A 22,103-nucleotide genomic window follows, 5' to 3' on the forward strand; every position below is an offset into this window, starting at 1 on the left:
CTTATGGTTAGAGAATTAGATCCATCGGTGTAGTAAGTGTAGTATATTATTTGGGGTTCAAGTATTCGTAACATCATCCTTCGTACTTCTTTCTCCCACGTTTTTTTCCTCCCCGTGCATTCGCTGCGGTACGGTAGCACTAGCAGCTTTCCTTGTCACCCTCCGCACCACGTCCCGAAAAGCATGCCAGGATTGTGCCGTGACTTTGTGCCACGCCAGCTGCTCCCCCCATGCTGTCCTCGCAAGCTGTTTAATATCTCCTCTGTTCTCCTAGAGATCGCAGAAGCCCAGCAGCTCGCTGGAGCTTGCGGAGGGCAGGAGCCTGCTGCTCTCAGGCTAGCGTGCCGAACGCTTCTGCGTAGCGTCAGCACTGAATTTAGGTGTAAAGAACAGAATTCAAACAACCCTGGACCTTTCCTGGAGATGTATTCTGCCAAATCACCTGGCTCCGGGAGGTTCTCTGGCGACAACAGATATTTCTCAGCACTGAAGTTAACCACATCATGGGTTTCGCAAATTTATTTTAAGCATGTTAAAAGATTTGAAAGAATTGGGATTTTTTTTTTTTTTTCCAACATTTTAAGCTATTCCTAGCAAAGCTGAAGTTTTGCTTAACTGATACTTAGTAAAAACATCTCCCCAGTTACGCGCTTCTGTATCTCACGCAGCTTGAGCGGAGCCCTCCCGCTCAGTCACCTCTACGAGCAGTTGGGATCTCACTGGCTGTTCTGCATGGATGCTGTAGGACAAGTTTCCCATCAGTTCATGCTACAGCAGCAAGTGACAACTGTGGCATTTCTTTGCTACTTCTGTCAACCAGCAATTCCCTCCAGGGGTAACTCGCACCCTTCTCTCTCCCCGCAACCAGCCCCCCAAAGGGCAGATGGCTGGCTCTTGGTTCCGCCTGCTGCGGAGCGTCACTGATGTTGCGAATGCTGATGTCACTTAAACAAAACTAAGCTAACTGTGGTCATTGTCTACTCATTAAATGACATTATTACATTTTGTGGGATCAGTATTTCTCCTGATACAGGCTACTGTACATAGTTGCAGAGTTTCTTTCGGCCACCTTTGTGTTCCCCGAGGGATGGGTCTAGTTCCACTCTGGTTTATTCCTGGTACTTTTCTAGGAAGCACTTGGAGGCCGCGCGTGTCAGAAGACCCTCTCCCACGACCAGTGAGGCTCGAAACCAGCCTTCACTCTATCAACTTGAAACCCAAGTTCAGCTGCCTGTGTTTTGTTGCAATATGCATTTAAACCTCAGATTCTTTAAGAGTTTTAATATCAAACCAATACCAAACTTAAGTTTTTTTTGCAGATACCTCTGTATAAGCAGACCGCTTCAAAGAGTTGCAGTTGTCACTAATCATCTTACGTGCATTGTAGTATAAAGTGGACTGTGTATGGAAATAAGTTAAAAATGTTTACAACTTTTGTATATATTATATATATAAAAATATCTTTTGAGAGAACAATCTGTGACTATGTATTTTCGGTGTCTGTGTACCAGCTGCAACTTATTTTCAATAAAGAGTTAAAAAATGAATAGAAGCGGCCTGGAAAAAATTTGGTAATACTTTATTTAATCAGGTGAGCACAAGGGACAAAGAAACTGCATCATCAGGCCAGAGAGATCGATCGCCTCGAGGAAACTTACAGCAGCACCCGCCCGGTGGGAACTACGTATCTGCTAACACAGAAGAAATTAACTGAAAATCATGGGAAGACGTAAGATGCTCCTGCAGAGAATACGCATTTCATTGCCCCCGAACTTTACAAACCGAAGGAAGAGCCAGGGAAAAGAGCTGGCAGCGTAGATCAGTTGCTGACTGGAAGTATTGGGGGCAGCTGGCATCAAACCAAAGCGCTGCTGCCGTGGGTCGTGTCACGGCGGTGTCACGGGCAACTACACCCCGCTCTGCTCCGGAGGAACCTGACTCGAAGCAGGAACACGGAAGCGTTACTACTTGTCACGTACTCATGCATTTTACAAACAGCCATGCAGCCAAATAATCCTCCCCATCCCCATTTTTTTCAGGGCGTGCAGCCTGGCCCCTGTGCTGAACACAACACGTTCAGGTATTCAAAAAACCCCAGTCTTAATTATTTGGAAAAAGAAATCAAAAAGCACTTTGCAGCCTGACAGCAAGCGAAAATAAGAAGTGTAAGGCAAGGAAAACTTTCTGTAGCCAGCACTAGCTCTTCAGCACTACTCTGAGCTCAATTTCATAGAAATGATGCTTATATAAAAGCAGTGTTTTTGTCACTAAAAATTACATAAATTAATTTCAACTTTATTCCCACACGTTAAAAATAACTAAACCTGGTCTGCCAGGATGGGAGAGAGTCAGACACTGAATTCCAGCCATGAAAGTGCACTGCAGGGAGGACTCTTGTCACTCCGTCCCGTCACAGCTGCTGCTGGAGGAGTCGCGTCAAAACGAGGAACAGATTCCCCTCTTGCGTCCGAGAGGTGGAATTTAGAGATGCCGAGCAACGTAAGCAAAGCTACTTCAGACCGGTATCACCAAGGGAGGGACAGGATGTCAACGCTCCGTACAGTCTGAACAAATCATCCTTGTTAGCGCAGACCACTGTAAACAGATAAATGCACTTCAAGGCACTGCAGATAAACACGGTCAATGATCAGCAGCATTTAATGTCCCAAGATGATGCTGTCTGGAGCTACCACCATTAATACATCCAAGAAATTAGAAACATGGCAGTCATTAAATAAAATTACTGTGAAGTGTGCTTTACAGAAAGTAAAGCCTTACTGTTATTATTCTACATGCAGTGCTACAAAATAAGTTTCTTTAAAGAGCACGTTACATAAAAGGTCAGAGGCAACTTCAAATCTCACGTTCAACTCATCGCACAGATCAGTCCAATTCTTCAAGTAGTAGAATTAATTCCGTTTTCAGACAGGAATTTTCTTTGCTGTGTGAGCAGCCCAACGTTTACAGACACGCAGCTGTAACGGTCTTACTCACCGGTGAGTAGCATCTTTTCCTGTCCTGCACCTTTGTACCCCTGACTACTGTGATCTTCGTGGTCACAGAAATAGCACAAAAAAAAATAATAAAATAATCAGAATATTTTAAGGGAAGCCATTTGTGCTTCCTTTCATTTCAGTGATTCTTAATCTTCCCCCACCCCCTGAAAAAAGAAAGAAAGAATCCAAAGCAGATGCTTATTCCCCTATTGTGTCCCCGTCAGTTTTCAGATCAGAAAGTATTTTCTCAGCTATTGCATGTTACAGGAGAAAGGTGGCCCCCTGCCTGCCCACCCTGCCACTTCAGCCTAATTCTACTCAGGCATTTCGGAAGCTCAGACTTTGGATGTTAATTAGCTACGGCGCAGTCCAGTGATCCCTTTGCACAGTATTTATGAACAGCACGGAGAGGGCTCTCTAACGGTTACCCGACTACTCAACTGGCACCGGCTCTCAGCCACACTACACTGCCAAACCTCATTCCAAAAAGTGCATATTCATAGACAGAGACTCTTTTATTGGTCTTCAGGAAAGCTAACTGATGATTCTGCTGATTGCTTGTAAGGAAGGGAACTCCTCATCCTCAATATGCAAAGCTTTATGGGTGACAACGTCCTGCTGAGTCAGTACTTGCTTACACGTCGGGCAGATATAGCAGTCGAGATCAGAGTTGGAGTCCGTCTGCCAAACGTTCTTTTTGTTCTTTTTGGATTTGTTTGAGCTTTGTTTTTCTTTGATTCTGAAATCGTTGTGAGCAGAAAGCAGTTCTTGTTGCTTAACTGTGTCCGGCAACAACACCAACAACTCGTTAAAAATTTTCTTGAAGTTATCTCCAAGCAGTTCTCGGCAACTTTTGTAATACTGTGCAGCAGAAATCAGACCCTTCAGTGAAAAGAGAATTGGAATAATTAGAAACAAATAAATAAATATATATTTAAGAAAATCCCACTGGGATTCACTTTCTCCCAGGCCACATCATCCTCACTGCTTTCACTCCATCCTCACGGCTTTTTTGCTACCTTAGCACTAGGGAAGAGCTACAGTGGGGCTCACAGGAGGGGAAAAAAAAGTAAATATATATATATATATATATAATCTCTATCCAGTCCACTCACTGACAGCAAAGAGTGAGAGATCACTACATGAACCGAACATAGAAAGGTTTCGGGAATCCGAAGGTTCTTGCCCACTCACCTGTCTGAATTGCCCAGAATGAGTTTTAAATTTATTGAACTTGGACTCATCGCTTTGAAGATATTCTTTAATGGATTGTATTAGCTGAATGTTCCTTTGCTGAAAGTTTTCAGGAATCAAGTATGATCCGTGAGAGGATTTTGGCCTGCATTTGAAAAGATCAAAAGTGACTCCGACATTGCTTCGTGGCATACAAAGATGCTGTGGGATATATATATTATATGGCTACTTTCTTCTATAGGATGCACTCCCTTTCTCCACCCAACTACACATGCAATTACGATAAGCAGCAAACAGGTATGTTGACAGGAGGATGAAACGCGTCCTGTGGGATTCCCGCTTTACCTAGGCAGAATATTTAAAATGCAAGTTTAACATAGTCTTGACGAGCTGTTTTGTAAGCTAGGTTCACTAAAAAGACGTGAGCAACAAAGACTGCACCATGAGTAAAGCCGAACAGATTAATACAGATGCCTGTATTAAAACTTACACAAATTTTCCCCTCCCTTTTTTCTCATAAACTCATCTCTCTCGACCCGAAGGGCCCCAGCCAGAGGCCAGCTACTGGAAAGATCAGAGCAACGAAAGCATTTGGAGGTCACCAAGGAAAACATGCTTCAGCACCTTGCTTCTGGGACTCAGACAGAATCAATGGAAGGGTTAAGAAATATGCCGAAGCTGCAGATTTCCAAATAAATCTAGAAGAGACAGCAGCCCGCAACGGCCACACGACCCCCCAACAGTGGGGAAGTGGCTGGCCTCTGCGGCAGCACCTGCTTAAAATAATCCTCTAGGAGTATTTCATGCGTTGTTTAACGCCCGTGTGACATAACTGAGATGTAATGCGTACAGTAACTCCAACTCAAACGACTTTTACTTACTCTTTTAAAGATGTAGTGACAGGTTCAGAGATATTGGTGGATGGAATAACAGCAAAACCTGGAGGGGGTTTACTAACAGGCACCGACAGTCCCGGAGGCGGAGGAGGACTCTTTAATAGCACCGCAGTGTTAAAGCCTAAACGAAAGCAGGGAAGGGGCAGGAAGTTAGAGCACGTATCTGTGGCACCCACATACCACTGTCCAAAATTAACACCAGCGGTGTGACGTACTCTCCAGAAGCACTAAGAAGTAAGAGTCAGCAGTGCAGACATCACTATACTGGAAAAAACCTAAAAATTAGAGAGGTGGAAATCTGTTGCCTGAACACTCGGGTCAAGAAACGCTTCATAGTGGCTGATGTTACTCTACAGAGAAAGCCCTTTAACTATTAATTTACTTTTTCAATAGAAAATAATTAAAAAAAAAACCCCAACACTCCAACTCACAACGAAAAACACTTTTACGTTATTAAAGTGAACAGAAGTCACTCCAGAACTCACAACAGCACCAGGCGTCGTATTTCTAGCACACTCCACCTAGCTGTACCTGCAGAGCAGCACAGAACAAAATAGCTAGGCAAGAATCTCCTGACGCGATGCTACTTTCATTAAAACCACTGTAAGTCACGTTTGTTGCCATGTTACTCCAGTTTTACAAGATTATGGCACCGCTAAAAGCAAGGGCATTAAATCTCTGCAAACACAGAACAAAAGGGACCCATCAAGCCAACTGACAAGTACCAGCAGGCACAGGTCACAGCTAAAGAGAGACTCCCTTCGCCCGCGGGGGCTCCCAAACTAGACCTTAACGCACAAAAGCGGATACGTGTCAGCCATGACTCAGAAAAGCAGCGACAGGTAAAGACCAGCTGCTCATCTGTGAGCCACCCCCAGAGAGCAGACACCTGCAGCCGCACAGAGCAGAGGTCCCCCAACATTTCCACCGCTTCAACCGTGATTTACAGAGGACATTCGAGCCTATCTGTGTCCCCCAGGCTGTCTTTTTAAACTTCAAAGGCTAACCTAGCACGTGGTGGCAGAACTGCTACTCCCATGAGAGCCAGAAGGAGCAGTTTCTACATCTCATCCAAGCTACCTCCAAGCAAAGCTGGCCGTGCCCTGCAGAGCTCACCTGGTGGCGGGGGCATTCGAGCTGATCCTGAGCTCCCAAGAGCTGGGAAGTCTTCCTGAGGTAAAGGGCATTTGTTAGTCACTGTGGGCTTTTTAAGGCCAGGGGGCTCTTTGGGTGTACTACAGATCGCTAATGATTTTTCCGAATGACCATTCACGACAGTTGTGGATCTGTCAGGGGCGTGAAGAGCAGAGGATGCGTTTGACGTCCGCTCTGCTTCTGGCAGCTTTTCAGTAGATGACCTGGGAAACGATGTCTCCTGTAAGAGGTGTGGGGACGACGGCCTCTGCTTCTCAACACCCATCTTCTTTTTCTTGCTCACTTTTGTAAAAGTTTGTGAGGTAGAAGCTGCCAGCAAGGACGAGACATCAAACATTGTTGGTGTGTTTCTGATCTCCTGGGTTGTCAAGCCACTACCGCCATCTTCATCGTCTGACTGAGAGAGTTTATTGCTCTTCTTACTTCCTTTAGTGCTATTCAAGGAGGATGGTTTTTTGGCTATCTGGTTTACACAGGGGTTGCTAATGGCTTTGACCACATTTTTACTGGAACCGTTGTTCCACGCAGATGTGATGTTAGTTACTGTTTTATTGTTAGGCCTCATTTTGGACACTAGAGCTGGAAAATCCTCTTCTTGGAAAGCTGTTTTCTTTGCAGTCGCTGTATATGTCAAAGACATCCCAGAAGAGATGGTGGGCGCTGCAGAGGATGACAAGCTTGGGAAATCTTCTTCTTTAAGCTTAACCGCTGCGAGCTGGGTAGAGCTGCGAGAAAGGAAAAGCACAGCCCGTTACACCGGCGCTGCAGAGGCAGCACAACTCCGACAGGCAGAACGAGCTCCATACCTGTCTGCACTCTTCCTCAAACCATCGCTTAGGGTGGCACAACTGACCCAACTGTTAACAGGATGCAAATGCACTCAGGCTTGTAAACTGTGTCTGGAATGGGTCTCCTCAAAGAAGGCACACGAGCCTTGCTGTGTTGTCTCTACTGTCTTAGTACACCTCACTTTGACCAGCAAGCTGTACACACACATTCTAGCTGCCACAGCCTGCAAGGACATTATTCTAATCATCACCAATTTCAGGAGATGATGAATTTTAAAACTCACAGTATACAGCTCCTTCAAGGTAAGCTATCAAGTTACAAATAGCTAAAATGGAGAACATCGAGGACTTCCCTGAAATTACACCACCAAAAGATCAAGCTGTGAACTGAAGCAACAACTAAAGCCATTCATGCAGGTGACGAGCACAGAAACAGCTTGAGGAACAAGGGGGCCAGGGCAGGGAGGAAGCATTTGTAGTTTAAGTGATCTGTAAAACTATTTTCTCCAGAAATGCAGAACATGACTAAGTTTCTAAAGGTGCTTTCTCATTGCTGCAGCCTTGCACAAACTTACCCTGGTAGAGGTCCCACTGCTGAACCAATTGCTGGAAAGTCATCTTGGCTTAAAGCACCATTAGCAGCTGCTTCTTTTGGAGTATGGACAAAGAGAGCAAAGAAATGTTTTCAACTAAAATCCATTCATTTCAGAGTGGAAGCTATCAATGAACACGACAGCAGCATTAACAAGTCCTATTTTCAGCAGATGATGATGTCATTAACAGTGACACTCCAAAAGGACAATTTAAAACATGCATCACCCTTTCCTTCAATTAACTGCATTCATCATTATGTCATCGCGTACTGGCTGTAGCATACAGGAAATTCACACCACTTAACATGAGCAAAACATTAAGCACTTTGTGAGGGAACCCTCTAGAGACCGAGATGCCTTTGCCCCCAGCTGTCTGCTCCATGCTTCTACCAGAGGTTAGCGCTCAACTGCCTGCACAGCGTCAGGATGCTTTTCAGAGCCTCAGTGCTCTGACTGAGGTATGCTGCTGCTTCACTTGGAAAGCTGCTCCTCCGAGCCGTCCATCACACCTCTGCTGCACGGATGCCCAAGCTGCTCAGCAGTTAGCTCCTGGGCAGTCATTTTACATTGAAACATAACTCATTCCCCGTTTAGAGTTGCCTTAAAATCCAAATCCAGTGCTGCGGACCGCAGCATTTCAGGGACAGATTGGTAACAGCTTTGGCATGCGTGCAGCAAAAGCTGGGCAGGCAGCTGGGGGAGATAACCTTGCCCATCATCCCCAACTGAGCTGTACCCATTAACCGAACAGAGCTCTCAGCAGCTCTCAGTTCATAATGAAAGCATATAATCTTTAAGTGGGAAACCTGTTGTAGGAGCAATAAATCAGTGGAAAATGGATTTGAAGCAACACTAATATCAAAACACCACTGCATCATATTTATTTGCCCCGAAGTGGACACGGTTCAAAACAATTAAAGGTTTGCTTTCACCCAGTATTGCCTTTACTGGGAATACTTTTGTTCCCCAAAAAGGGGAAAAGCAGCTCACACATCACAATAAATCAGTTCTTGCATGCTAGAGTAGGAAATGGCACATTCTTAGATTATATTGATTTGGATGGAACATCACATACTGTTGTATGTTAACTGCATTTGATATTTCTACCCGGCTGCATTTCAAGTATAACCTGCTGCAGGAGCCTCAGCCCACTCAGACACGTTTCAGTGCAAATCCGTGTTGCTGGATTACGATTCTGCATAGCTCTATCCACATCCACCAGCCTTTGAGAGCAACGCACGGCCATCCCCACTTTTGCCAGGCTCATCTCCAGACCCACCATGTCTCCCCGCAGCTGCAGAACGTGTTCAACACTAACCTGTAACATCATTTGAAGACCTGGGCGCACGTTTGGAGCTGAGCACTTCAGAATCCCTCAAGTCCTCCTTTTTACCTCTACTGCTGCTGTCATCTTTGTCTTCTACCCGTTTTTTCTCTTCTTGCCGTTTAGCTGCTACAGACGCCCTGACGGCTGCCGCAACATCTCTGTCTTCTTCCTCCCTATAGGACAAGGCAGACTTTCTTGGTCAAACAGTAAGGATTACCGAGCAGCTTTGCCTCACTCCAGCTCCCACCTCTCCAGTGTCAGCTCCGATGACTGTCCCTGATCTTGTGCTGCCACCTGCTGAGAAGGCTAAAGCAAACCCACCACTCCAATACACCCTGGCGCCGGCTGGTGAGACAGGCAGCATTCACCCCCTGGATTTGCAAGTTCTACAGGTGGTAATAACAATCCAAGGCAGAAGAAACCGGGATGAACTGGGAGAGACAGTACCAAGGATGCATGGCGACACCTGTCTCTCCCATTCATTTTCAAACATATGAAATCATACTTTTAGGCCACAGTAATTCTTTGAAACATGGTTTGTCATGAACTCTCAACACATGCACGATCCACATGCGACACCAACATATAAGTGTTTAGAGATGGACTTTTTCCCCCCCGTGATATCACCAGTAATGAACCAGCTGACCGTCCGGCGAAAAAAAGAAGAAAAATAGATGTGCAGTATGTACAAAGCGCTCAGGTCTTGTGTGGATGAAGAGACATATAAATGCAAAGTTTCATTTCAATACTTAACCCTCTTCTTTTTCCAAAGCACTCAGTCTGGCCACACAGAGATCTGTTAGTTCAATGAAAAGCATGGTCCTTAGAATAGGAACTTCACGGTTACCCAGACCAAAGAGTCCATTAAACCTTCAAAGACTTGGCACTTACTTCAGAAAATCCTACTCAGAAAAGTTAGCATAAAAACAGTTGCTGATATTAATTTAGGATTCTGAGTTTACTTAACTCACAAGTTGAAGATTACATTGTTTGCTTCCTGCGTCAAGTCCAGAGAGCTGAAACTTCACATAAAATAATTTCACTTTGATCAAGCATGTAGTCAGCACCCAGGCTTAGACTGAAAGCTGGTTTTACTCTCAACCAAGGATTCACTATGGAAGCTTCCAAATTTTGTACTGACTTCCTTCCTTCCTACTGATCCACTGAAACATTGGTAATTGGCAAGTAAAAACCAACACTAAGCAGCAGTAAAAAATCCACAAAATGTTGTGCTACTCACCTCTTATATCTCCAGCTGCCTCTTCTGTTTTGCTGACTCCCTCGGCCACCCAATCTGCCTGACCTCCCTTGCCTGTTATACCTGTCAACTTCTTCATAGTCCTCTCCACCTATAACACCTAAACAGGAGGGATGGTTGATTACTCTCAAAGTTATTTCTCTAATCTGGGCATCACATTATACCTGAAAAAAGCAAAAATATACCAGTACAAACAAAACTGCCTTGATTTCTCCCTGATGATTAAGCAGTCTATGTAACCTTGCTACATTAAAATCCATTTTACAGTACATGGATTTGATGTATTGTAACCTGTGAGTTTTGAGTAATTTTGTATTTATGCAGAGAGATTTCTACATACAGTTCCACACAGAAGAAAAGTTCCTCTGTATGTTCATCTCTGCACTCCTACGTGGACATGCTACTGTGGTCTCATGCTCCACGTTCATCTCTACTTTGTATTAACTGTAATAAGTCATTTGCATAAGTACAAATCGGAGAAGAAAGTCAGCAGTTTTCCTAAAATTATGTACCATCATTAAATCCATACATGGGGGAAAAAATTGTAAAACAACTTAAAGAGGAAGAGACCTCTGGATGTCATCTGTTTTATCTCCTCACTCAAACAAGGCCAGCTCTGAAACTATATTAGGTTGCCCAGGGCCCTGTCTGGTCAAATTCTGGTTATCTTCATGGACAAACTACAACCTCTCAGGGTCCTGTTCCAGGGCTTGTCCGCTCTCTTCATAAAGAATTTCTTCCTGGATAGGAAACGTCCACCAGATGTTCTCAAAACCCTCAAAGCAGTAAGAATGAATATGTTTCGGTCCACGTCGGCCCCCAACCACACTTACCCTCGTTCCTCCTCTGGTGCCTAGGAGCATAGTTAAACTGAAGGTCTATCTGCCGGTTCTGCCTGGCCTCTGCCCTGTTCTTGCTGTGGAAGGCCGTTTTGTGTGCTTTATAGTCTATTTCTGTGCGGAAAGCGTGGGTAAACTGTTCTGTGCTGCACCGACCCTCTTCGCAAAGGAAGTGCTTTTCGCGGAAGTGTTCACGAAGGTATTCATAATCACTGGAAAGAGAGAAGAGGCTGAGCCGCGACCTTTCCAACATATCTTACTAATGGTACAGGGCTACTTTTAGAAGATGAAGTGAAGACAAGCCCAGGCAGTTGGTTCTTTCTTTATGCCCAGACAAGCTTTCCAGCTGAAACCACTTGTGTACAGTCAACGTAGCCCTTAATGCATGATCCCAGATGTTAAAATAAGCCTACTGCCTGATACTCGTCACATCCAGCTGTACATAAGACAGGTATTTTACAAAAGCAACTTTACTTCTATCTGCTTTGCACATGAACTTTGGAGTCTTAGTCAAACACACTAGACATCTGCTGTCATGCTGCAAAAATGTAACTTTTAACATTTAACATTAGTGAAAACTTTAAAATATGAACTAGACAGAAAGTGATTATTGTGGCTGTTGGTTTGAGGAACAAAAGAGGCTGCAGCCAACCTGCTCACATCCTTGCCCTCTGTCTTCAAGCACTACTTTCCCCAAAATTCAAAGCAGATTCAAACAATTGTTCTTAAAATTAAAGGTACGGAAACAGAAATAAACTGCTTTCACAAACCTGTAGTATTCCTGAGCACCATCAGAGTCACAGAAATGACAAAAATAATGATCTCGTCTTAGGTGTTTCAGTAACTCATCATTATCCAAATAACGCTCGTCACAAAATTTACACAGGGGATGCCCACGATGGGAGGTGTCATCTGGATCTCCATGGATTCGATGACGGGCGAGGTCCTTACGAGAATACCATTTCCGTTCATAAGTAAAAATCTGAAGAGAAAAAAATAAGTGTATTACTTCTTGTGAACAGAGAACAAAATGGAGTAAGACGGGTTGCGCACAACTTGTTCATTTGTAGGAGTGGAAGACTTGCTTCAGAAAGATGCAATTTTATAACCGACACCTAGTATTTTCAGTGAATAGGAAACAAAATTCAGGTGATAGGTCCAAATTAATTTTAACTTGCATTTCACTCAGTCTGAACACTGAAAACAGATCTAATTCACCTTTTTCCCTTTCACATTTTTTTTTTTTTGTGTATTAACATAATGCAACAAACTTGAAATTACAATCTGTGGTAGGGAAAAAAAATCCTAAATATGTATTTATGAACATATAGTTTTTGCCTACTCGAATTGAAAAAGCCCATAAACCAGAAGTGAGCCGTTTTACTTTCCTCGGATAGCAACTACCCCAAGATAGCTACACACAAGGGATACAGTTCAGAGAACAAATTCTGCATTGTAAGACAATCTTCTGTCCCTACTAATACGCGAGCTACTTCGGTAGGAAGAGTTCTGAAGATGCCAAAAAGATACACAGCCTCGAGAACAGAACATCCTTTATTTCTCGCCTAGACCAGGAGTGTTAACTCCTTCTGGGAACAGGTTCATTTGGCTCAGCTAGGGTTCTGCAAGTTTAAGAACTTCTTTTCAGTAGGCACTAGTAATACGGAACCTTTTCCTGTGCAAAAAAAGTCTCTGCAGTGTTCTGAAATTAAAAGCCAAGAAATTCTACTACTGCTTGCGAGTTCTCCAGGAGAGACAGTGACAAACAAGCTCCTGCAGTGGTGGCTACTTAAGCTGACCGTGGAAACACCTCTTTACCAGAACTCAAAGGAAACAGCAACCAAAAGAAGTGGTCTCGCCCTCCCCTGACTGCCTCCCTTGGATTCGCTCTGGCGATTGCACGAGCACAGGCGGAAAAAGAAAAAAAAAAAAAAAGCATTAGTGTTCACTCAGGCCAAGGTGACGACTTCTGGATCCTGTCCCTATCGGCAGTAAACTACAGTTCAGTTGGCATAAACCAACTGGCACCACAGGATAAATGCATTTCTCTGATTTGATACTTAACTGGTTTCAGAGAAAACAAACACACATACAGACCCATGTGTAACGAGTTCTAAAAACATGCATTTGTGCACTAAATTCCCTCCTACAACAATAAGGAATGCTGACAGCTATCAGACACAGAGGTTAGCAGCCCTAGAATTCATTTAACAGTAACTGCTGATTTTGTTTGATGTGTAATTCAGAAATACAAAACCCACTCTAGCTCCAGGGAAAGGTGGAATTCTGACTTTCAGACTGTGAAAAAGCATCGCCTGACTGACACAACACCAGCCCTTCTAAGTGAAATTTGGGTGGGATTAAAAAAAAAAACAACAAAAAATGATGGTGGTGAAGGTAGTTTTAAACGCTCAATACACATTGCCTTTTCAGACCTAGACAACTCAGCTTTCCAGTAACCGTTTTATCTTTAGTGGGTTGTAAAATACATTTTAAAACAGCCCCGGTCACGTTCTACATGTGTACATCAAACACAGCAGCCTCAACTGCAGGCAACAGTGAGTTTCATTTTCCAATCAAGTCAACAACCCACAGGAAATTTGCTCTGAACAAATATTATGGTTTCAGCTGGGACAAAGCTGACTTACTTTCTTACTAGCAGCTGGTACAGTGCTATCCTTTGGATTTGGGATGAAAATCGTGTGGGTAAAACACTGATGTTTTGGGTTGGTGCTAAGCAATCAAGGCTTTTTCTGCTCCTCATATTGCCCTGACAGTGAGAAGGCTGGAGGACACAAGAAGTTGGGAGGAGGCACGGCCAGGACAGCTGACCCCAAATGACCAAAGAAATATTCCACGCTATATGATGTCACGCTCAGTATATAAAGCTGGAGGAAGAAGGAGGAAGGCAGAGACATTCGAAGTTATGGCGTTTGTCTTCCCAAGCACACGTTACGCATGATGAAGCCCTGCTTTCCTGGAGATGGCTGAACACTTGCCTGTCGATGGGAAGCAGTGAATGAATTCCTTGTTTTGCTTTGCTTGTGTGTGTGGCTTTTGCTCTACCCATTCAATCGTCTTCATCTCAACTCACAAATTTTTCCTCACTTTTACTCTTCTGATTCTCTCCCATGTCCAAACCTGGGGGGTGGGTGGGGTGTGAACCAGCAGCTGCTTGATTCTAGTTGCTGGCTGGGGTTAAGCCATGACAACAAATAAACAAGGTAATGAAATATAATTATATTTCATTAAACCAGGAAGATGGATTCTCATCCTGTACAAGTTCCAACTGTAAATGCTATGCTGACTCTGATCTGAGAAATAAATCCATCACCCCATGATACATTCTGCTTTGTGAACTGGAACCAAATTATTTTCTTAAGTTACAGTTTTAGCTCATAAAGTCATTACGAGTATAAGTCTTAATAGACTTCAGGTCTCTACCGTTACAGGTGTAACAAAGTCTGCCTACAACTCAGGATTAACTTCCTATCAGACAGTTAGGGCTTGGTATTACACACGTTGTGGCAGAGGAGCCAACATCTGAAGGTTATTAATATGGTCATGCTTAATTTAAAGTATAATCCACCGAGAACCTTCAGGCCTCCTTCATTAATCAGTTTACAGAAGAAGAAAGACTTAAAGCAACTGGCCTCACTGCTGGCAGAAAGAGGAAACTTAAAAAAACCCAAACACATCAGTGCTGTTCAGACACCCCCTTCTTCCCACCTCCCCAGGTACTCTTGCAGGTCATATTAAGAAGCACCCCTCCTTCCCACACACTGAAGCAGAGAACTAAGCTCACCTTTAAGTGTTTAACACAGAGCTTGCAACAGAAGAGTTCATGCTGCTTCCTCATGTGCTGTTCCAGATCTGCAAAGGTATTGAATGGCTTCGCATCTGGACACAAAGAGCACTCATGCTGCAGCAGCTTCCTAAGGGAAAAGAAAGATTTCCTAAAAATTATCCGATTCCCTCTCAGCAACCCGATACCTTTATCGAAAAACAAATGTTCCGTCACTGGCAGAAGGCTGCATTTTTATAGCTCCCCCAGCAATTTGTAATGAGGTTAGCGTCCTGTTTATTCCAAGAATACTTTGTCATCTGTCACGAACAGAACAGAACCAAATTACACAGACGCTTCAACTGTAAGACAAGAGCTGAACAACCACAGTGTAAGTAATACACTGCCACTATAAAATTTTGAGTGGACTGTAACATGTCCATGCAACAAATCCCCTTCTTATTGAAGATTCAGCTGATATGCGCAACACTCGCATGCAATTTAATTACATTTTCTACTGTCAGAAACTGAAGAATGTGGTGAGGGAGATAAAAAATTGTAATAGAAAAGTAGGGAGGGAAGAATAAAACAAACAACCCTCCCCACAATGATTCCCAACAAGAGCTGAGGACAGAGCACTGGTCTCAGTGGGAGACCCCGCTCCCTCGCACTTGATTGCTGCCCGCGGAACTGTAATCTCAGCAACTCTCCAGAAATCGTATCATCAAAAGCAATTCCCAGAGCTGGTGTATAATTAATCAGAACATGCTTCCAACTGATTCTGCTCACTAAACCCACTGCCCAATTCCATAAATATGAAGTCATACAAAACCAGAAATGTATCAGCAGAGCTACATTCTCAGCCCAAATCAGGTTGGACACAATTTGCAGTTCTCTAAGAAAGAGGTACCATTGCCTGCATGGTTTCATCTTTTTTCGCTCTCCTTTCCTTTTAACTGCTTTTAATTATCTTAAAGCCTCTCAATTAAGCACGTTATGAAAAATATTTTTAGAACATTATGCTGATGCCACGTTTTTTACTCTGCATTGGTTTTTTACTTCACCCTTTTCCTCTCCCATTTAGAATCAAGATCTTTGTGGGCAGACAAGGTTGCTCTTCTTTTCATACAATGTTTGGTACAATTGGTTTTGATTAGTCCTTATGCAGGAGGGCAATAAATACAATTATAATAGTAATTCAGTCTTTACCAATTTCCAGAGCAGCTATGCAATGGATGAAAAGCCTTTCAGCAAGTTTGCTGTTGATAAAGAAGCAAAAAGCAACTTTTATTGGCAGAGCAACGCTTCTGTATTATGCATCGGTGAATCTCACACTCCTGCCTTGAGGAGCTGCTCGCTTTGCCGACTGTGGTACTAAGCATCCACGCCAACCGCGCTGCTCCAGGCTCTCATGCTACCAAAGCCAGCTGCATTGCACGGTGACTAACGTACACAGCATGGCAGCCACTCTATTCCCACAGAACAAAACCACGCTGTTGTACTAAAGCATGCATTTCCTGCCACGTAACACAGATAAGAATATGCTGGATATGTGCCCACCTGTACAGTGCATAAACCTCTCCATCCATAAAATAAATGTCATATTTCTTCTCATGCTGCAACTGGTTAAGTGCTATCGTCGAGAAAGACGTAAGCTTCCGTCCGAAGACAACCTGCAGGCAACACAACACAAGAATCAGCAAGAGCACACTGAGGCCACACAGCCTTTGGGATTCCAGCTGAACTCCTCAGCACAAACTTTGTCTGCCAGGGAACTCGCCATAGCCTGAAGCTTGGACAACACTTGCCGAGCTCTTTGTTCAGTCCCAGCTGCTCATCACCACCCCCAGTTACTGCCCCCACAACTGTCAGCAAAACCACTGGGACTGCTCCTTATCAACTTCCAGCAGGTGAGCCAGCTTAGACAAAGGTGGACTGGACTAGCCTGGTCTTTGGATTTTGAACTAGATTAGGAAACTTTTATGGTATGTTTTGCTACCACAGCTGTGCTATGAGTAAATATCTTCAACCCTCTCTGTAGCAAATGCCTGTCAAGAGCCCTGCTCTCAGCTCCCTCCTATCTCCTGGTAGATCACACAGAAACTTAGAGTCTGTAAGTGGAAAGTGACATTACTCAGAGTCTGACTGGGAAACCACTGTTTCTTCTTTCCTTAACTACCAGGAAAGCAAGAAATAAAATACTACATCACTTCCCAAATTATATGTACCACATATCCCTTCTAAGGGAACCTGCTTGCTCACCGTTGCTCCCCCTGACCTCCAAGCAGCCTGGGTCTCACGCAGCAGCCATTTACGATATTACATCCTTCTTCAGAAGCCACCTACCACCGGTCTGCTCTGGCACACACTCCCAGTTTGGGAAGTGCTGGGGTAGCAGCGACATTTATGAAACAGCCAGAGCTACCTGCACCAGCTCGGAAAGGCTGAGACACAAACACAATAATCACCTGTTCATCTAGAAATACTTACAACCTTAATAAAACCATTCAGTTATATAATACACACGAAGTATAGTCTTGTTAAATCACTCCTCTTCCCTTACTGGGGTGAAATACCATAGAATAAGTCTTTTGTGTCTGGTACTGTGGGGTTTTTTTTAAAGCTTTCTTTACAGTGGGGCTACTGTTAAACAAAACAAAAAATATAGACAACTTGCTGAAATATCAAGCTTAAAATAAAGAGAATACAAGTTTAAGTTTGTTGTATCGAAGACAACTATGTCCAATTCCAATTATTTTAAAAAATTTTGTTTTGGTGAAATTGTAATGACATTTCATTTCAGCCTAAAGTGAATTTTAGAAGAGAGGAATGGACTGCTGAAAAGCAGATTTTATCACAGGAGTCCATCACAGTTTCCTACAGCAATTCCAAGAACAATCTCACACGTATATATAAGAAGTACACTGACAGATCCACCAAGCCTGAACCAAGTATATGTCAGGGTTAGTTTACAGGTCAACAGGTAATCTTTCCTTAACTTCACTGCAGCAATTATGCATCACTGAAAGCACATATTACCATAACAAGTATATCCTGCTTTCTCCTCCGTCATGTCCTGTGATGCCACTCATCTTTATAGTTATATTTCCTTGTACATTCTGCTGTGACGCGTACCAGTTCGGTCTACGCTACTCTGTACAACACCATCTGAGATCTGGTAGTGTTGTGCTTGTCTCCGCTAATTCCACGCACACCATGCAAATTAAGAGACCCAGTTTTAGGTCCTACATATATGTTCAGTTCATTCAACAGCAGTTTTGATGTGATTTATGCACCTCAGTATCTTTTTTTTCTTTCCTTGGGGCATCTGGGTGAAGACGCAGAACAGTATTATAGTGGCACTTAAAGACAAGGCCGGGAAAAAAAGAGTACAGCCATTAAAAATGACCTCTCAGTCAATTATAATAAAAGGATCATCTTAAATGGTTAATAAAGGAGGAAGAAAGATGGCTGAATGAACCAAAGTTCAGGCCACAAAATATAGCAATATTACAATATTAAAAAGCCTGTGAGATTAACAGTCCATTGGTGACCCTAAAACAAGCAGGTTTATGGACAAAGAGCAACATCACAGCTTGGTTCTTCCTAAGACAGGAGAAACGGAGCAGCATTTCCTCAGAGGATGATCAGAGATAAAATTACTTTCACAGAGTCTTTTTCTGTACACGGAAGCTACTCATGTGCCAGTAAGCGCAGTCTAAAAACCACATCGACCTTCCCAGCCTCCAGAAAGTATGAGGATCCTCAGCACACAGCCTAAGATCTTCAATTCCTCCAACCATCTGAACAACTTCAAAAGCAGCCAAAGCAAACAGTTTAGTTGGGGCGGGGGGCTCTCCTTTCACCAAGGGGAGAGCCCCCTCCCCCTGATATATTTGTTTTATTTCGTTTCCTAAACCATCTCAGAGTATTTCTTTCAGTGCCAGTACCAATTCTTTCCTTCTTAAAGGGTTTGGTTTTCCCTGCATCACTTCTGCAAAAAACAAATTCACGTACGAGGACTCGTTTTTATAAACATCCTCAAACAACTTTTCTTCATGCAGCTCATCACTGCACCGAATCCTCAGCTGCCTCCGCGCAGCCCAGCCACAGCATCAGAGTGACTTCCCCTGAACTCCGCAATGGGGCCCGGCACCACACCAGCAGGCCGTGTGGAAAACAGAAATCTATCAGAAAAATTAAAACTGAGAGGAAATTACTTTTTAAGTATATGCCCAAGAGATGGCTCACGCCAAAAGGAACTGGGGGCAAAGGCAGCAAGGTGTGCTGTAACCTAAGGCATGAGCAAGCCCTGAAAGAATACAAAATATGTCCTCCCCCAAGCGTAAAACCAAGCCAGGAACTCGGCAGGAAGACAGAGTCATCTGAGATCATGCAATACCAACTCTGAAAAGCAAGCCCTGCTGGTTCAAAAACTCAAAAAAATATTCCCTTTAAACTCCATTTTCTTCATATTTTGTTTCCAACACCCCTCCCGTCTCCTCTGAGCAGCACTCGCCCCACCGGGAGCGAGACAGACGGCAGATAAACCCGGAGAGCCGCCGGCTGGGGGACGCCTCCCCGCCCCGGCTCCACTCAGCAGATTCCACGAGTCGCTCCGTGCCCGGCTCCTGCCCCGGCCCGGCCCGAGGCCTCCCCCCGCCCAACGCCCCGCTCCCCGCGGCAGCCGGCCCGAGCCCCAGCCCCAGCCCCGCGGGGCGCTGACAGACCCCGGCAGCGGACGCGGGGGCGCCGGTCCCGGCCTCACCTGGCCCAGCTCCTCCCGGCACACCGCGCAGTACCGCACGCCGCACAGCGCCCGCATCCGCACCGAGCACCGGTAGCAGATGGGGTGGTCGCAGCGGCCCAGGGCCACCACATCCAGCTCCCCGCAGCACAGCACGCACGACCCGTCCGCGGGCCCCGCCGCCGCCGCGCCGGAGGCCGAGGCGGCCATGGCGGCGCCGACCCGCCGCGGCCTAGGCCCCGCACCGCCTAGCAACAGCCCACACCATAGAGAGGCGGCCTAGAGCGCCGCCCGCACCGGCCTGCGACTCTCCGCCCGGCTCTTCACCATAGAGACCCGGCCTCGCAGATCCCCAACGGAGCCACCATCGAGTCTCCCGCCTAGAGCGGCGCCTCACGCCCCCGAAGTACCTCCCACCACCGCCAGGGAGCCACGCCCCCCCGACGTCACGCCGCGTCCTCCAGCGCCCGACCATAGAGACATAGCCCAGAGCGTCCCCCTGCCGCGCTAGCCCGGCTTCTGCTGGCCTCTGACCATAGAGAAGGGCTGCCCGGAGCGTCTACGCGGCGTAGCCCCTCTAGGCGCCTCTCGCTGGTGTCCCCTCAGGTGGAGGCGGCCCGCGGGAACCATTTGGTGGCCCCTTGCCCGGTAGCTACTGAGCAGGCCTCGGGAGAGTCTGGGCAGTGCCGGGCGGCTGCGACCTGCGCTGTTGCACCTCGGGACCTGCCCTTGTGGATCTGGAGACCCTGGCTGTGGGCAGACTGGGGACCGCAGGCCCCTGCCCCAGCGTCCCTGGCTGTGGGGAGGCTAGGGAGCCCGAACCCCTGTCCCGGTGCCCCTGGCCGTGGGGAGGCTGGGAACACCAGGCCCCTGCCCCAGCACCCCGTCCATGGGGAGACTGGGGACTCCAGGCCCCTGCCCCAGCGTCCCTGGCCATGGGGAGACCAGGGACCCCAGGCCCCTGGCCTGGCGCCCCTGGCTGTGGGGAGACTGGGGACTCCAGGCCCCTGCCCCAGCGTCCCTGGGTGCTGCCCTCCGCCGCCACCGGGTGGGCGGCTGTGTGGCAGCACAGCACTGGCTTTCCCCTGCACAAGGCATTTTGGCCACTACGTGTGCAGTAGTGGTGTCCCACAGACGTGGCAGCGTGGTGGTGACCTGCCAAGTAGCGGAGGAGACAGGATTGTGATTTTTGTGGGATTTTTCCAGGGCAAACGCCTACCCTGGTGGTGCAAACAGCACCAGAATGTATACATCGGGGGCAGCTCTGCCTCTTGATGTGCTTTTATAACACAGGTGTCCTGCGGCCTGTGTAAACTAGGTGTGATTGGGAAAAAAAAAGTGTTAAAAAGTGTACACTGTGTAAAATAGGATATTGCATCCATGAGGACAGTACCACAAATGGGCTCTGTTGGTGTCAGTACGTTAAGAGCACAGTGTGTTAAAGAAATCTTTGTGTATGTGCTGCAGGGTGTGATTCATGTATTCAGCGTGTGAGCATGTGACAGCTGTCCGGGGTTGCAGAGTGAGTTAAGGTGAACTCGAGTTAATCATTGATATGCCTGGTTGGTTGGTAAAGAAATGTATGTTCCAGCACTTGCTTTGAGGGCTGACTGCATATTTTAAAGGTCTGTGCTGCTGAGGCTCAGAGGTAAGAATTGCAGCTCCTCAAACAGAAGAGGGTGCTCCAGGAGCATGGAGAGTAGTGTTGACGGGCTCAGCAGCCACGTTCCTCTGGAAGTAAATTAAAAAAGCATAAAAGCTTCTTTGGGGGCAGCACTGAGGAAGAGACAGAAACAGTTTTTCAAACTTTAGGATCTCCCACCTTTTTTTCTCCCAGATTACCACTAAATGACCAACGTGGGGTCACTTCCCTTTCCATGTGTGAAAAATCAGAGCTGATCCCTGTAAAACACGGACACTCTGCTTCCAGATCCACCCAAAAAGCCTCAAGAAACCCCAAGATCTTGGCATGAGGCGCTCGTTCTGCCACATCATCGTATGTGTCACCCGATGAGCAGCACGTCACTCTGCTCGGCAAACATTCCTGGAGTCCTGTCCCCTGAGTCAAGGGCTGCCATCTGTCCCAGAAATGACAAAATGGCCCGATTATTCATGGGCCTCTCTCGTCACCCGCAGAGCTGGTATTAGAGGGTGATGGAAGAATGATTCCAGGACACACCATGCCTCGATGAAGCAGGTCAATGCTGGGGTTACTCACTGGCACAATATGATAACCCTTAAAGACAAAACATCTCTAATTAAACTAAATTTTCTAGGAAAGGAAACGGAGACAAACCACACTAAATTACACATTGAAATGTACCGTAAATTCCTAGGATCTACTTGTGTGCATCATGGCTAGCTGGAAAACTGGACAAGCAGCATCCTTATCATTCGGCTCTGCTTTCTTTTCACGGAATTTCCTGTCATTTGACTCAAAAGATGCTTCTTGAAAGATATTAGTGGTTTAGCTTAAATAAGTGAGTTTTAATTAGAATAAATTATTTGGGGCTATAATATGGTGTG

At 45.6% G+C, this 22,103-nt stretch overlaps 1 protein-coding gene across 2 annotated transcripts; it reads right to left on the bottom strand.

The window, feature by feature from the left end:
• Positions 1 to 1,555: 1,555 nt before the first annotated feature.
• On the bottom strand, positions 1,556 to 20,009 carry ZNF598 (zinc finger protein 598, E3 ubiquitin ligase). 2 transcript variants are annotated; one of them, XM_074596353.1, is made up of 12 exons: positions 19,599 to 20,009; positions 16,391 to 16,503; positions 14,852 to 14,981; positions 11,817 to 12,028; positions 11,041 to 11,258; positions 10,190 to 10,307; positions 8,941 to 9,122; positions 7,605 to 7,677; positions 6,203 to 6,966; positions 5,072 to 5,207; positions 4,191 to 4,335; positions 1,556 to 3,878 (listed from the first exon to the last, which is right to left on the bottom strand). In XM_074596353.1, the coding sequence occupies exons 1-12, from the start codon at positions 19,785 to 19,787 to the stop codon at positions 3,531 to 3,533; spliced, it is 2,628 nt and encodes an 875-aa protein (XP_074452454.1). In that variant the 5' UTR covers positions 19,788 to 20,009; the 3' UTR covers positions 1,556 to 3,530. The 2 variants fall into 2 exon arrangements, with proteins under 2 accessions (XP_074452454.1, XP_074452455.1); XM_074596354.1 differs by having other exon boundaries at positions 1,562 to 3,878; positions 7,605 to 7,674; positions 19,599 to 19,953.
• Positions 20,010 to 22,103: the final 2,094 nt, after the last annotated feature.

Source organism: Larus michahellis, chromosome 8 (genome assembly GCF_964199755.1).
Source record: "Larus michahellis chromosome 8, bLarMic1.1, whole genome shotgun sequence".
Taxonomy (NCBI): domain Eukaryota; kingdom Metazoa; phylum Chordata; class Aves; order Charadriiformes; family Laridae; genus Larus; species Larus michahellis.